General features: G+C 35.5%; 1 protein-coding gene across 2 annotated transcripts in view; it reads left to right on the top strand.

Moving 5' to 3' along the window:
* Positions 1–18109, top strand: part of LOC133541166 (myosin-10-like) — a 251556-nt gene that overhangs the window by 110706 nt on the left and 122741 nt on the right. For both annotated transcript variants that reach the window (XM_061884291.1, XM_061884290.1), the window contains 2 exons: positions 8406–8549; positions 8789–8884. In XM_061884291.1, coding sequence (XP_061740275.1) covers positions 8406–8549; positions 8789–8884 — 240 coding nt within the window. The remainder of the gene's footprint in view (positions 1–8405; positions 8550–8788; positions 8885–18109) is intronic.

Below are 18109 nucleotides of genomic sequence, written 5' to 3'. Positions count from 1 at the left end.
GTCACTTACGTGTACTAGAGATGTCACAAATGAACATCTAATATCCCTTATTTTGTATACTAGAGATGTCACATATGAACATTTCATATCACTAATGTATACTAGAGATGTCACATATGAACACTTCGTATCACTTATGTATACAAGAGATGTCCCACATGAACATTTCATATCACTTATTATGTATACTAGAGATGTCACATATGAACATTTCATGTCACTTCTGTATACTAGAGATGTCACAAATGAACATCTAATATCCCTTATTTTGTATACTAGAGATGTCACATATGAACACTTCATATCACTTCTTATGTATACTAGAGATGTCACACATGAACATTTCATATCACTTATGTATACTAGAGATGTCACAAATGAACATCTAATATCCCTTATTTTGTATACTACAGATGTCACATATGAACATTTCATATCACTAATGTATACTAGAGATGTCACATATGAACACTTCGTATCACTTATGTATACTAGAGATGTCCCACATGAACATTTCATATCACTTATTATGTATACTAGAGATGTCACATATGAACACTTCGTATCACTTATGTATACTAGAGATGTCCCACATGAACATTTCATATCACTTATTATGTATACTAGAGATGTCACATATGAACATTTCATATCACTTATTATGTGTACTAGAGATGTCACATATGAACATTTCATGTCACTTACGTGTACTAGAGATGTCACAAATGAACATCTAATATCCCTTATTTTGTATACTAGAGATGTCACATATGAACATTTCATATCACTAATGTATACTAGAGATGTCACATATGAACACTTCGTATCACTTATGTATACTAGAGATGTCCCACATGAACATTTCATATCACTTATTATGTATACTAGAGATGTCACATATGAACATTTCATGTCAATTCTGTATACTAGAGATGTCACAAATGAACATCTAATATCCCTTATTTTGTATACTAGAGATGTCACATATGAACACTTCATATCACTTCTTATGTATACTAGAGATGTCACATATGAACACTTCATATCACTTCTTATGTATACTAAAAATGTCACACATGAACATTTCATGTCACTTATGTATACTAGAGATGTCACAAATGAACATCTAATATCCCTTATTTTGTATACTACAGATGTCACATATGAACATTTCATATCACTTATTATGTGTACTAGAGATGTCACATATGAACATTTCATGTCACTTACGTGTACTAGAGATGTCACAAATGAACATCTAATATCCCTTATTTTGTATACTAGAGATGTCACATATGAACATTTCATATCACTAATGTATACTAGAGATGTCACATATGAACACTTCGTATCACTTATGTATACTAGAGATGTCCCACATGAACATTTCATATCACTTATTATGTATACTAGAGATGTCACATATGAACATTTCATGTCACTTATGTATACTAGAGATGTCACAAATGAACATCTAATATCCTTTATTTTGTATACTAGGGATGTCACATATGAACATTTCATGTCACTTATGTATACTAGAGATGTCACAAATGAACATCTAATATCCCTTATTTTGTATACTAGAGATGTCACATATGAACATTTCATATCACTTATGTATACTAGAGATGTCACAAATGAACACTTCATATCACTTATGATGTATACTAGGGATGTCACACATGAACATTTCATATCAATTATTTTGTATACTAGAGATGTCACATATGAACATTTCATATCACTTATGTATACTAAAGATGTCACCTATGAACACTTCATATCACTTATGATGTATACTAGAGATGTCACACATGAACATTTCATATCACTTATGTATACTAGAGATGTCACAAATGAACATCTAATATCCCTTATTTTGTATACTACAGATGTCACATATGAACATTTCATATCACTTATTATGTGTACTAGAGATGTCACATATGAACATTTCATGTCACTTACGTGTACTAGAGATGTCACAAATGGACATCTAATATCCCTTATTTTGTATACTAGAGATGTCACATATGAACATTTCATATCACTAATGTATACTAGAGATGTCACATATGAACACTTCATATCACTTATGATGTATACTAGGGATGTCACACATGAACATTTCATATCAATTATTTTGTATACTAGAGATGTCACATATGAACATTTCATGTCACTTATGTATACTAAAGATGTCACATATGAACACTTCATATCACTTATGATGTATACTAGAGATGTCACACATGAACATTTCATATCACTTATGTATACTAGAGATGTCACAAATGAACATCTAATATCCCTTATTTTGTATACTACAGATGTCACATATGAACATTTCATATCACTTATTATGTGTACTAGAGATGTCACATATGAACATTTCATGTCACTTACGTGTACTAGAGATGTCACAAATGAACATCTAATATCCCTTATTTTGTATACTAGAGATGTCACATATGAACATTTCATATCACTAATGTATACTAGAGATGTCACATATGAACACTTCGTATCACTTATGTATACTAGAGATGTCCCACATGAACATTTCATATCACTTATTATGTATACTAGAGATGTCACATATGAACATTTCATGTCAATTCTGTATACTAGAGATGTCACAAATGAACATCTAATATCCCTTATTTTGTATACAAGAGATGTCACATATGAACACTCCATATCACTTCTTATGTATACTAGAGATGTCACATATGAACATTTCATGTCACTTACGTGTACTAGAGATGTCACAAATGAACATCTAATATCCCTTATTTTGTATACTAGAGATGTCACATATGAACATTTCATATCACTAATGTATACTAGAGATGTCACATATGAACACTTCGTATCACTTATGTATACTAGAGATGTCCCACATGAACATTTCATATCGCTTATTATGTATACTAGAGATGTCACATATGAACATTTCATGTCAATTCTGTATACTAGAGATGTCACAAATGATCATCTAATATCCCTTATTTTGTATACTAGAGATGTCACATATGAACACTTCATATCACTTCTTATGTATACTAGAGATGTCACATATGAACACTTCATATCACTTCTTATGTATACTAAAAATGTCACACATGAACATTTCATGTCACTTATGTATACTAGAGATGTTACAAATGAACATCTAATATCCCTTATTTTGTATACTAGAGATGTCACATATGAACATTTCATATCACTTATGTATACTAGAGATGTCACATGAACATTTCATGTCACTTACGTATACTAGAGATGTCAAATATGAACATTTCCTATCACTTATTATGCACACTAGAGATGTGACATATGAACATTTCATATCATGATTATTAGGACCAGAAATATCTTGTTCTTCCTAATCATTAAAATCTTTGGACCAAGTCATTTTATTTTGTAAACAAAAAAACGTATCTTTTGTATTTTTAAATAATGGCTTGTACTGTGGAACTTTCAAACCTGTTCAAATAAAAAGTGTGGAATTTCTGGCGGATGTTGTGTTGTCCTGCCCTGTTCACTGGTCCTTGAACACACCGTACAAAAAAGTGGAGTGGAAGTTGAAATTATTATTATTATAATTTTATCTATATTATATATATATATATATATATATATATATGGCTTTACTTTTAACGTGCCCTACATCATGCTATCTGCATGCCAGCTGGACCAATGCGTCTCGCTGCTTCTATCGTCACACATACGAGATTGCAAGGCATATAGTCAACAGCCATACAGGTTACACTGAAGCTTGTGATATAAACAACTTTAACACTCTTACTAATAAGCGCCACACTTTGAACCCACACCAAACAAGAATGACAAACACATTTCGGGAGAACATCCACACTGTAACTCATTATAAAGGCAACATAACAATTACCCAGAATGCCATGCATCCAGGACTCTATTATACACCCTGGCGCCCCCAACCCCGCCCACCTCAACCGACGCACGGACGGGGGGGGGGTTGTGGTGCTAGTATGTATATGTTTATGTATATGTATGTATGTAACTGTATACATACTTTATGTATATATATATATATACATACATGTATGCATATGTATATTTATACATGTGTGTATATGTGTATAAGTATATGCATATATATATTTATATGCATATATGTGCATATGTATATATATGTGTATATGTATATACAAATATGTGTGTATATGTATCTATATGTATATGTGTGTATGTAATGTATGTTTATAAAAATGCACATGTATGTATATGTATACATGTGTATATTTACATGTATACATATGTGTGTATGTATATGTATACATTTATATTTATACATGTATGTATGTATGTGCACATATACATATATACATGTATGTATATGTACACAGTATATCAGACCCTATAACAGTTGCATTGTTCTGATACCGCACCCTATAACCATTGCATTAATTTGATATCAGAACCTATAACTATTGCATTGATCTGACATTTTTTATACTCTATAACATGTACATTGATCTAATATCAGACCCTATATCAATTGCATTTGTCTGATATCAGACCCTATCACAGTTGCATTGATCGAATAGCAGAAATGCATTGATCTGATTACAGATTCTATAACGGTTGCATTGATCCGATATCAGACCCTATAACCGTTGCATTGATTGGATTGCAGACCCTATAACAGTTGCACTGATCTGATATCAGACCCTATAGCAGTTGCATCGATTCGATATCAGACCCTATCACAGTTGCGCTGATGTGATATCACACCTTATAACAGTTGCATTGATCCGATATCAGACCCTATAACAGTTGCACTGATCTGATATCAGACTCTATAACAGTTGCACTGATCTGATATCAGACCCTATGGCAGTTGCATCGATTCGATATCAGACCCTATAACAGTTGCATTGATCGAATATCAGAAATGCATCGATCTGATTACAGATTCTATAACTGTTGCATTGATCTGATATCAGACCCTATAACCGTTGCATTGATTGGATTGCAGACCCTATAACAGTTGCACTCATCTGATATCAGACCCTATGGCAGTTGCATCGATTCGATAGCCGACCCTATCACAGTTGCACTGATGTGATATCACACCCTATAACAGTTGCACTGATTTGATATCACACACCCTATAACAGTTACACTGATCTGATATCAGACTCTATAACAGTTGCACTGATCTGATATCAGACCCTATAACAGTTGCATTGATCTGATATCAAACCCTATAACCGTTGCATTGATTGGATTGCAGACCCTAAAGCAGTTGCACTGATCTGATATCAGACCCTATAGCAGTTGCATCGATTCGATATCAGACCCTATCACAGTTGCACTGATGTGATATCACACCCTATAACAGTTGCATTGGTCTGATATCAGACCCTATAACAGTTGCAGTGATCTGATATCAGACCCTATAGCAGTTGCGTTGATTCGATATCAGACCCTATCACAGTTGCACTGATGTGATATCACACCCTATAACAGTTGCATTGGTCTGATATCAGACTCTATAACAGTTGCACTGATCTGATATCAGACCCTATAACAGTTGCATTGATCCGATATCAGACCCTATAACAGTTGCATTGATCTGATATCAGACCCTATAACCATTGCATTGATTGGATTGCAGACCCTAGAGCAGTTGCACTGATCTGATATCAGACCCTATAGCAGTTGCATCGATTCGATATCAGACCCTATCACAGTTGCACTGATGTGATATCACACCCTATAACAGTTGCATTGGTCCGATATCAGACCCTATAACAGTTGCACTGATCTGATATCAGACCCTATAGCAGTTGCATCGATTTGATATCAGACCCTATCACAGTTGCACTGATGTGATATCACACCCTATAACAGTTGCATTGGTCCGATATCAGACCCTATAACAGTTGCACTGATCTGATATCAGACCCTATAGCAGTTGCGTTGATTCAATATCAGACCCTATCACAGTCGCACTGATGTGATATCACACCCTATTACAGTTTCACTGATCTGATATCAGACCCTATAACAGTTGCATTGATCCGATATTAGACCCTATAACAGTTGCATTGATCTGATATCAGACCCTATAACCGTTGCATTGATTGGATTGCAGACCCTATAACAGTTGCACTGATCTGATATCACACCCTATAACAGTTGCATTGATCCGATATCAGACCCTATAACGGTTGCACTGATCTGAAATCAGACCGTATAGCAGTTGCATCGATTCGATATCAGACCCTGTAGTAGTTGCACTGATCTGATGTCAATCCCTATAGCAGTTGCATTGATTTGATATCAGACCCTATCACAGTTGCACTGATCTGATATCAATCCCTATAGCAGTTGCATTGATTCGATATCAGACCCTATCACAGTTGCACTGATGTGATATCAGACCCTATAACAGTTGCATTGATCTGATATCAGACCCTATAACAGTTGCATTGATCTGATATCAGACCCTATAACAGTTGTATTGATCCAAAATCAGACCCTATAACAGTGGCTTTGATCCAAAATCAGACCCTATAACAGTTGCATTGATCTGATATCAGACCCTATAACAGTTGCATTGATCTGATATCAGACCCTATAACCGTTGCATTGATTGGATTGCAGACCCTAAAGCAGTTGCACTGATCTGATATCAGACCCTATAACAGTTGCACTGATCTGATATCAGACCCTATAGCAGTTGCATCGATTCGATATCAGACCCTATCACAGTTGCACTGATGGGATATCACACCCTATAACAGTTGCATTGATCCGATATCACACCCTATAACAGTTGCATTGATCTGATATCAGACCCTATAACAGTTGTACTGATTTGATATCACACCCTATAACCGTTGCATTGATTGGATTGCAGACCCTAAAGCAGTTGCACTGATCTGATATCAGACCCTATAGCAGTTGCATCGATTCGATATCAGACCCTATTACAGTTGCACTGATGTGATATCACACCCTATAACAGTTGCATTGATCTGATATCAGACCCTATAACAGTTGCAGTGATCCGATATCAGACCCTATAACAGTTGCACTGATCTGATGTCAGACCCTCTAGCAGTTGCATCGATTCGATATCACACCCTATCACAGTTGCACTGATGTGATATCACACTCTATAACAGTTGCATTGATCCGATATCACACCCTATAACAGTTGCATTGATCCGATATTAGACCCTATAACAGTTGCATTGATCTGATATCAGACCCTATAACCGTTGCATTGATTGGATTGCAGACCCCATAACAGTTGCACTGACCTGATATCACACCCTATAACAGTTGCATTGATCCGATATCAGACCCTATAACAGTTGCACTGATCTGAAATCAGACCGTATAGCAGTTGCATCGATTCGATATCAGACCCTATAGCAGTTGCACTGATCTGATATCAATCCCTATAGCAGTTGCATTGATTTGATATCAGACCCTAACACAGTTGCACTGATCTGATATCAATCCCTATAGCAGTTGCATTGATTCGATATCAGACCCTATCACAGTTGCACTGATGTGATATCAGACCCTATAACAGTTGCATTGATCTGATATCAGACCCTATAACAGTTGCATTGATCCGATATCAGACCCTATAACAGTTGCATTGATCCAAAATCAGACCCTATAACAGTTGCATTGATCTAAAATCAGACCCTATAACAGTTGCACTGATGTGATATCACACCCTATAACAGTTGCATTGATCTGATATCAGACCCTATAACAGTTGCATTGATCCGATATCAGACCCTATAGCAGTTGCACTGATCTGATGTCAGACCCTCTAGCAGTTGCATCGATTCGATATCAGACCCTATCACAGTTGCACTGATGTGATATCACACCCTATAACAGTTGCATTGATCCGATATCACACCCTATAACAGTTACATTGATCCGATATCAGACCCTATAACAGTTGCACTGATGTGATATCACACCCTATAACAGTTGCATTGATCCGATATCACACCCTATAACAGTTTCATTGATCCGATATCAGACCCTATAACAGTTTCATTGATCCGATATCAGACCCTATAACAGTTGCATTGATCCGATATCAGACCCTATCACAGTTGCATTGATCCGATATCAGACCCTATAACAGTTCACATAAAGGAACTTTTACGCTCCAAATAAATTCCATGATTAATCTTAGTGTGTTGATGATTAATGCAACAATTGTTTTTGATTAGTCACATGAGTCAATTTTGACAGCCCTAATCGATTTAGTCCCAATGTGAACATCAATAGCAACCATGGAAAGCTGCAAAAACACTGTTCACACCCCTCCTCTACCTCCAAAGTAATCTCCAGTAATCTGTCCCTCCCCACAGCCGACCTTCTCCTGGAAGGCTTCAACAACTACCGCTTCCTGTCAAACGGCAACATTCCCATCCCTGGCCAGCAGGACAAGGATAATTTCCAGGAGACGCTGGAGGCCATGCACATCATGAGCTTCTCCCACGACGAGATCGTCTGTAAGTCACACCTGCTGGCCAAATCCTAGCAGTGGCGTCACAATACGAGGAGGGAGTCGGAGACAGAGGGACGCTTCAAGCTGACCGCTCCAAAAAAAGAACCATAGTTGAAAATGTCAGAGGAATAATTAATTCTACGGGAATATCCTCCCCTGCAGCTGAGCTACATTTAACTGCCGCTAACTTGTAGCTTTCTCAGCGTGGAGCGGCGAGTCAAAGGTGTGCCTTGTCCTCACCAGGCATGTTGAAGGTGGTGTCGGCAGTCATGCAGTTTGGCAACATTGTCTTCAAGAAGGAGAGGAACACAGATCAGGCCTCCATGCCCGAGAACACAGGTGAGCGTAAATATTAGCAAGCTAATATTAACATGTTAAAATTAACATGCTATCAGGTGAAAGGCTAGCATACATTTAAAACGGCGCCAAGTAACGAGATCCGTGACTATTGGGTTAAAAAGTGCATAATTAGCTCAAATGCTAACATGCTAAAAGTAGTAAGAAAACAGGGGAATAGCCAGCTTACTTCTAAGATGGCACCAAATAACAAAATCCATGAATGTCAGATTTGAAACGTTAAAAACATTGCTAAAATGCTACCTTAAAACGTTAGCGTGCTAATAATAGCACACTAATATTGGCATGCTAACAGGTGGTGAAAGGCTAGCATGCTTTTAAGATAGCACCAAGTAACAAAATCTGTGATTGTCAGATTTGAAATGTAAAACATTGCTAAAATGCTAGTATAAAATGTTGTTTTGTTATTTACGAAAACGTTAGCAAGCTAGTATAAACATGTTAAAATTACATGCTAGCAGGTAAAAGGCTAGCATACCTTTTAAAATGCCGCCAAGTAACGATATCCGTGACTATTGGGTTAAAAAGTGCATAATTAGCTCAAATGCTAACATGCTAAAAGTAGTAAGAAATCAGGGGAATAGCCAGCTTACTTCTAAGATGGCACCAAGCAACAAAATCCATGAATGTCAGATTTGAAACGTTAAAAACATTGCTAAAATGCTAACTTAAAACGTTATCGTGCTAATAATAGCACACTAATATTGGCATGCTAACAGGTGGTGAAAGGCTAGCATGCTTTTAAGATAGCACCAAGTAACAAAATCTATGATTGTCAGATTTGAAATTTAAAACATTGCTAAAATGCTAGTATAAAATGTTGTTGCGTTATTTGCGAAAACGTTAGCAAGCTAGTATAAACATGTTAAAATTACATGCTATCAGGTGAAAGGCTAGCATACATTTAAAACGGCGCCAAGTAACGAGATCCGTGACTATTGGGTTAAAAAGTGCATAATTAGCTCAAATGCTAACATGCTAAAAGTAGTAAGAAAACAGGGGAATAGCCAGCTTACTTCTAAGATGGCACCAAATAACAAAATCCATGAATGTTAGATTTGAAACGTTAAAAACATTGCTAAAATGCTACCTTAAAACGTTAGCGTGCTAATAATAGCACACTAATATTGGCATGCTAACAGGTGGTGAAAGGCTAGCATGCTTTTAAGATAGCACCAAGTAACAAAATCTGTGATTGTCAGATTTGAAATGTAAAACATTGCTAAAATGCTAGTATAAAATGTTGTTGCGTCATTTGCGAAAACGTTAGCAAGCTAGTATAAACATGTTGAAATTACATGCTAGCAGGTAAAAGGCTAGCATACCTTTTAAAATGCCGCCAAGTAACGAGATCCGTGACTATTGGGTTAAAAAGTGCATAATTAGCTCAAATGTTAACATGCTAAAAGTAGTAAGAAAACAGGGGAATAGCCAGCTTACTTCTAAGATGGCCCCAAGTAACAAAATCCATGAATGTCAGATTTGAAACGTTAAAAACTTTGCTAAAATGCTAACTTAAAACGTTAGCGTGCTAATAATAGCACACTAATATTGGCATGCTAACAGGTGGTGAAAGGCTAGCATGCTTTTAAGATAGCACCAAGTAACAAAATCTATGATTGTCAGATTTGAAATTTAAAACATTGCTAAAATGCTAGTATAAAATGTTGTTTCGTTATTTGCGAAAACGTTAGCAAGCTAGTATTAACTTGTTAGAGTTACATACCAGGAGGTAAAAGGCTAGCATACCTTTAAAATGCCGCCAAGTAATGAGATCCCCGACTATTGGGTTAAAAAGTACACAATTAGCTCAAATGCTAACTGTTTTATGAAAACAGGGGAATAGCCAGCTTACTTCTAAGATGGCACCAAGTAACAAAATCAATGACTGTCAGATTTGAAACGTTAACATTGCTAAAATGCTAGCATTAAACATTAGCGTGCTAATAATAGCACACTAATATTGGCATGCTAACAGGTGGTGAAAGGCTAGCATGCTTTTAAGATAGCAGAAAGTAACAAAATCTATGATTGTCAGATTTGAAATGTAAAACATTGCTAAAATGCTAGTATAAAATGTTGTTGCGTTATTTGCGAAAACGTTAGCAAGCTAGTATTAACATGTTCAAATTACATGCTGGCAGGTGAAATGTTAGCATACCTTTTAAAATGGCGCCAAGTAATGAGAGCCACGACTATTGAGTTAAAAAGTACACAATTAGCTCAAATGCTAACAGTTTTATGAAAACAGGGGAATAGCCAGCTTACTTCTAAGATGGCACCAAGTAACAAAATCCATGAATGTCAGATTTGAAACGTTAAAAACATTGCTAAAATGCTACCTTAAAACGTTAGCGTGCTAATAATAGCACACTAATATTGGCATGCTAACAGGTGGTGAAAGGCTAGCATGCTTTTAAGATAGCACCAAGTAACAAAATCTGTGATTGTCAGATTTGAAATGTAAAACATTGCTAAAATGCTAGTATAAAATGTTGTTTTGTTATTTGCGAAAACGTTAGCAAGCTAGTATAAACATGTTAAAATTACATGCTAGCAGGTAAAAGGCTAGCATACCTTTTAAAATGCCGCCAAGTAACGAGATCCGTGACTATTGGGTTAAAAAGTGCATAATTAGCTCAAATGCTAACATGCTAAAAGTAGTAAGAAATCAGGGGAATAGCCAGCTTACTTCTAAGATGGCACCAAGTAACTAAATCCATGAATGTCAGATTTGAAACGTTAAAAACATTGCTAAAATGATACCTTAAAACGTTAGCGTATTAATAATAGCACACTAATATTGGCATGCTAACAGGTGGTGAAAGGCTAGCATGCTTTTAAGATAGCACCAAGTAACAAAATCTGTTATTGTCAGATTTGAAATGTAAAACATTGCTAAAATGCTAGTATAAAATGTTGTTGCGTCATTTGCGAAAACGTTAGCAAGCTAGTATAAACATGTTAAAATTACATGCTAGCAGGTAAAAGGCTAGCATACCTTTTAAAATGCCGCCAAGTAACGAGATCCGTGACTATTGGGTTAAAAAGTGCATAATTAGCTCAAATGTTAACATGCTAAAAGTAGTAAGAAAACAGGGGAATAGCCAGCTTACTTCTAAGATGGCACCAAGTAACAAAATCTATGATTGTCAGATTTGAAATTTAAAACATTGCTAAAATGCTAGTATAAAATGTTGTTTCGTTATTTGCGAAAACGTTAGCAAGCTAGTATTAACATGTTAAAATTACATGCCAGCAGGTAAAAGGCTAGCATACCTTTAAAATGCCGCCAAGTAATGAGATCTGTGACTATTGGGTTAAAAAGTACACAATTAGCTCAAATCCTAACAGTTTTATGAAAACAGGGGAATAGCCAGCTTACTTCTAAGATGGCACCAAGTAACAAAATCAATGACTGTCAGATTTGAAACGTTAACATTGCTAAAATGCTAGCATTAAACATTAGCGTGCTAATAATAGCACACTAATATTGGCATGCTAACAGGTGGTGAAAGGCTAGCATGCTTTTAAGATAGCAGCAAGTAACAAAATCTATGATTGTCAGATTTGAAATGTACAACATTGCTAAAATGCTAGTATAAAATGTTGTTGCGTTATTTGCGAAAATGTTAGCAAGCTAGTATTAACATGTTAAAATTACATGCTGGCAGGTGAAATGCTAGCATACCTTTTAAAATGGCGCCAAGTAACGAGAGCCACCACTATTGAGTTAAAAAGTACACAATTAGCTCAAATGCTAACAGTTTTATGAAAACAGGGGAATAGCCAGCTTACTTCTAAGATGGCACCAAGTAACAAAATCCATGAATGTCAGATTTGAAACGTTAAAAACATTGCTAAAATGCTACCTTAAAATGTTAGCGTACTAATAATAGCACACTAATATTGGCATGCTAACAGGTGGTGAAAGGCTAGCATGCTTTTAAGATAGCACCAAGTAACAAAATCTGTGATTGTCAGATTTGAAATGTAAAACATTGCTAAAATGCTAGTATAAAATGTTGTTTTGTTATTTGCGAAAACGTTAGCAAGCTAGTATAAACATGTTAAAATTACATGCTAGCAGGTAAAAGGCTAGCATACCTTTTAAAATGCCGCCAAGTAACGAGATCCGTGACTATTGGGTTAAAAAGTGCATAATTAGCTCAAATGCTAACACGCTAAAAGTAGTAAGAAATCAGGGGAATAGCCAGCTTACTTCTAAGATGGCACCAAGTAACAAAATCCATGAATCTCAGATTTGAAACGTTAAAAACATTGCTAAAATGCTAACTTAAAACGTTAGCGTGCTAATAATAGCACACTAATATTGGCATGCTAACAGGTGGTGAAAGGCTAGCATGCTTTTAAGATAGCACCAAGTAACAACATCTATGATTGTCAGATTTGAAATTTAAAACATTGCTAAAATGCTAGTGTAAAATGTTAGCAAGCTAGTATTAACACGTTAAAATTACATGCCAGCAGGTAAAAGGCTAGCATACCTTTAAAATGCCGCCAAGTAATGAGATCCGCGACTATTGGGTTAAAAAGTACACAATTAGCTCAAATCCTAACAGTTTTATGAAAACAGGGGAATAGCCAGCTTGCTTCTAAGATGGCACCAAGTAACAAAATCAATGATTGTCAGATTCGAAATGTAAAACATTGCTAAAATGCTAGCATAAAATGTTATTGCGTTATTTCCGAAAACGTTAGCAATCTAACATTAACATGTTCAAATCATCATGCTATCAGGTGAAAGGCTAACATACATTCAAAATGGCGCCAAGTAACGAGATCCGTGAATGTCAGATTTGAAACGTTAAAAACATTGCTAAAATGCTAACTTAAAACGTTAGCGTGCTAATAATAGCACACTAATATTGGCATGCTAACAGGTGGTGAAAGGCTAGCATGCTTTTAAGATAGCACCAAGTAACAAAATCTGTGATTGTCAGATTTGAAATTTAAAACATTGCTAAAATGCTAGTATAAAATGTTGTTGCGTTATTTGCGAAAACGTTAGCAAGCTAGTATTAACATGTTAAAATTACATGCCAGCAGGTAAAAGGCTAGCATACCTTTAAAATGCCGCCAAGTAATGAGATCCGTGACTATTGGGTTAAAAAGTACACAATTAGCTCTAATGCTAGCATGCTAACAGTAGTAAGAAAACAGGGGAATAGCCAGCTTACTTCTAAGATGGCACCAAGTAACAAAATCAATGATTGTCAGATTTGAAATGTAAAACATTGCTAAAATGCTAGCATAAAATGTTATTGCGTTATTTCCGAAAACGTTAGCAAGCTAACATTAACATGTTCAAATCATCATGCTATCAGGTGAAAGGCTAACATACATTCAAAATGGCGCCAAGTAACGAGATCCGTGACTATTGGGTTAAAAAGTGCACAATTAGCTCTAATGCTAGCATGCTAACAGTAGTAAGAAAACAGGGGAATAGCCAGCTTATTTCTAAGATGGCACCAAGTAACAAAATCAATGATTGTCGGATTTGAAACGTTAAAAACATTGCTAAAATACTAGCATAAAGCGTTAGCGTGCTAATAATAGCACACTAATATTGGCATGTTACAGGTCAAAGGCTAGCATGCTTTTAAGATGGCACAGAGTATTAAAATCCATTATTGTCAGATTTGAAACGTAAAACATCGCTAAAATGCGAGCATAAAATGTTATTGAGTTATTTGCGAAAACATTAGCAAGCTAATATTAACATGTTAAAATTAACATGCTAACAGGAGAAAAGCTAGCATTTATTTAAAATGGCGCCAAGTAACGAGAGCCACGACTATTGAGTTAAAAAGTACACAATTAGCTCAAATGCTAACAGTTTTATGAAAACAGGGGAATAGCCAGCTTACTTCTAAGATGGCACCAAGTAACAAAATCCATGAATGTCAGATTTGAAACGTTAAAAACATTGCTAAAATGATACCTTAAAACGTTAGCGTCCTAATAATAGCACACTAATATTGGCATGCTAACAGGTGGTGAAAGGCTAGCATGCTTTTAAGATAGCACCAAGTAACAAAATCTGTTATTGTCAGATTTGAAATGTAAAACATTGCTAAAATGCTAGTATAAAATCTTGTTTCGTTATTTGCGAAAACGTTAGCAAGCTAGTATAAACATGTTAAAATTACATGCTAGCAGGTAAAAGGCTAGCATACCTTTTAAAATGCCGCCAAGTAACGAGATCCGTGACTATTGGGTTAAAAAGTGCATAATTAGCTCAAATGTTAACATGCTAAAAGTAGTAAGAAAACAGGGGAATAGCCAGCTTACTTCTAAGATGGCACCAAGTAACAAAATCCATGAATGTCAGATTTGAAACGTTAAAAACATTGCTAAAATGCTAACTTAAAACGTTAGCGTGCTAATAATAGCACACTAATATTGGCATGCTAACAGGTGGTGAAAGGCTAGCATGCTTTTAAGATAGCAGCAAGTAACAAAATCTATGATTGTCAGATTTGAAATGTACAACATTGCTAAAATGCTAGTATAAAATGTTGTTGCGTTATTTGCGAAAATGTTAGCAAGCTAGTATTAACACGTTAAAATTACATGCCAGCAGGTAAAAGGCTAGCATACCTTTAAAATGCCGCCAAGTAATGAGATCCGCGACTATTGGGTTAAAAAGTACACAATTAGCTCAAATGCTAACAGTTTTATGAAAACAGGGGAATAGCCAGCTTACTTCTAAGATGGCACCAAGTAACAAAATCAATGACTGTCAGATTTGAAACGTTAACATTGCTAAAATGCTAGCATTAAACATTAGCGTGCTAATAATAGCACACTAATATTGGCATGCTAACAGGTGGTGAAAGGCTAGCATGCTTTTAAGATAGCAGCAAGTAACAAAATCTATGATTGTCAGATTTGAAATGTACAACATTGCTAAAATGCTAGTATAAAATGTTGTTGCGTTATTTGCGAAAATGTTAGCAAGCTAGTATTAACATGTTAAAATTACATGCTGGCAGGTGAAATGCTAGCATACCTTTTAAAATGGCGCCAGGTAACGAGAGCCACCACTATTGAGTTAAAAAGTACACAATTAGCTCAAATGCTAACAGTTTTATGAAAACAGGGGAATAGCCAGCTTACTTCTAAGATGGCACCAAGTAACAAAATCCATGAATGTCAGATTTGAAACGTTAAAAACATTGCTAAAATGCTACCTTAAAATGTTAGCGTACTAATAATAGCACACTAATATTGGCATGCTAACAGGTGGTGAAAGGCTAGCATGCTTTTAAGATAGCACCAAGTAACAAAATCTGTGATTGTCAGATTTGAAATGTAAAACATTGCTAAAATGCTAGTATAAAATGTTGTTTTGTTATTTGCGAAAACGTTAGCAAGCTAGTATAAACATGTTAAAATTACATGCTAGCAGGTAAAAGGCTAGCATACCTTTTAAAATGCCGCCAAGTAACGAGATCCGTGACTATTGGGTTAAAAAGTGCATAATTAGCTCAAATGCTAACATGCTAAAAGTAGTAAGAAATCTGGGGAATAGCCAGCTTACTTCTAAGATGGCACCAAGTAACAAAATCCATGAATGTCAGATTTGAAACGTTAAAAACATTGCTAAAATGCTAACTTAAAACGTTAGCGTGCTAATAATAGCACACTAATATTGGCATGCTAACAGGTGGTGAAAGGCTAGCATGCTTTTAAGATAGCACCAAGTAACAAAATCTATGATTGTCAGATTTGAAATTTAAAACATTGCTAAAATGCTAGTATAAAATGTTGTTGCGTTATTTGCGAAAACGTTAGCAAGCTAGTATTAACATGTTAAAATTACATGCCAGCAGGTAAAAGGCTAGCATACCTTTAAAATGCCGCCAAGTAATGAGATCCGCGACTATTGGGTTAAAAAGTACACAATTAGCTCAAATGCTAACAGTTTTATGAAAACAGGGGAATAGCCAGCTTACTTCTAAGATGGCACCAAGTAACAAAATCAATGATTGTCAGATTTGAAATGTAAAACATTGCTAAAATGCTAGCATAAAATGTTATTGCGTTATTTCCGAAAATGTTAGCAAGCTAACATTAACATGTTCAAATTATCATGCTATCAGGTGAAAGGCTAACATACATTCAAAATGGCGCCAAGTAACGAGATCCGTGACTATTGGGTTAAAAAGTGCACAATTAGCTCTAATGCTATCATGCTAACAGTAGTAAGAAAACAGGGGAATAGCCAGCTTATTTCTAAGATGGCACCAAGTAACAAAATCAATGATTGTCAGATTTGAAACGTTAAAAACATTGCTAAAATACTAGCATAAAGCGTAAGCGTGCTAATAATAGCACACTAATATTGGCATGTTACAGGTCAAAGGCTATCATGCTTTTAAGATGGCACAGAGTATTAAAATCCATTATTGTCAGATTTGAAACGTAAAACATTGCTAAAATGCGAGCATAAAATGTTATTGAGTTATTTGCGAAAACATTAGCAAGCTAATATTAACATGTTAAAATTAACATGCTAACAGGAGAAAGGCTAGCATTTATTTAAAATGGCGCCAAGTAACGAGATCCGTGACTATTGGGTTAAAAAGTGCACAATTAGCTCAAATGCTAACATGCTAAAAGTAGTAAGAAAACAGAGGAATAGCCAGCTTACTACTAAGATGGCACCAAGTAACAAAATAAATGATTGTCAGATTTGAAACGTTAAAAACATTGCTAAAATACTAGTATAAAGCGTTAGCGTGCTAATAATAGCACACTAATATTGGCATGCTAACAGGTGGTGAAAGGCTAGCATGCTTTTAAGATAGCACCAAGTAACAAAATCAATGATTGTCAGATTTGAAATGTAAAACATTGCTAAAATGCTAGTATAAAATGTTATTGCGTTATTTGCGAAAACGTTAGCAAGCTAGTATTAACATGTTAAAATGAACATGCTAGCAGGTGAAAAGCTAGCACACGTTTGAAATTGCGCCAAGTAACGAGATCCGTGACTATTGGGTTAAAATGTACACAATTAGCTCAAATGCTAACAGTTTTATGAAAACAGGGGAATAGCCAGCTTACTTCTAAGATGGCACCAAGTAACAAAATCCATGAATGTCAGATTTGAAACGTTAAAAACATTGCTAAAATGCTACCTTAAAATGTTAGCGTGCTAATAATAGCACACTAATA

This window comes from Nerophis ophidion, linkage group LG23 (genome assembly GCF_033978795.1).
Source record: "Nerophis ophidion isolate RoL-2023_Sa linkage group LG23, RoL_Noph_v1.0, whole genome shotgun sequence".
NCBI classification, from domain to species: Eukaryota; Metazoa; Chordata; class Actinopteri; order Syngnathiformes; family Syngnathidae; genus Nerophis; species Nerophis ophidion.
The sequence above is the reverse complement of the archived record's forward strand: the minus strand, read 5'-3'. Positions and strand labels throughout refer to the sequence as shown.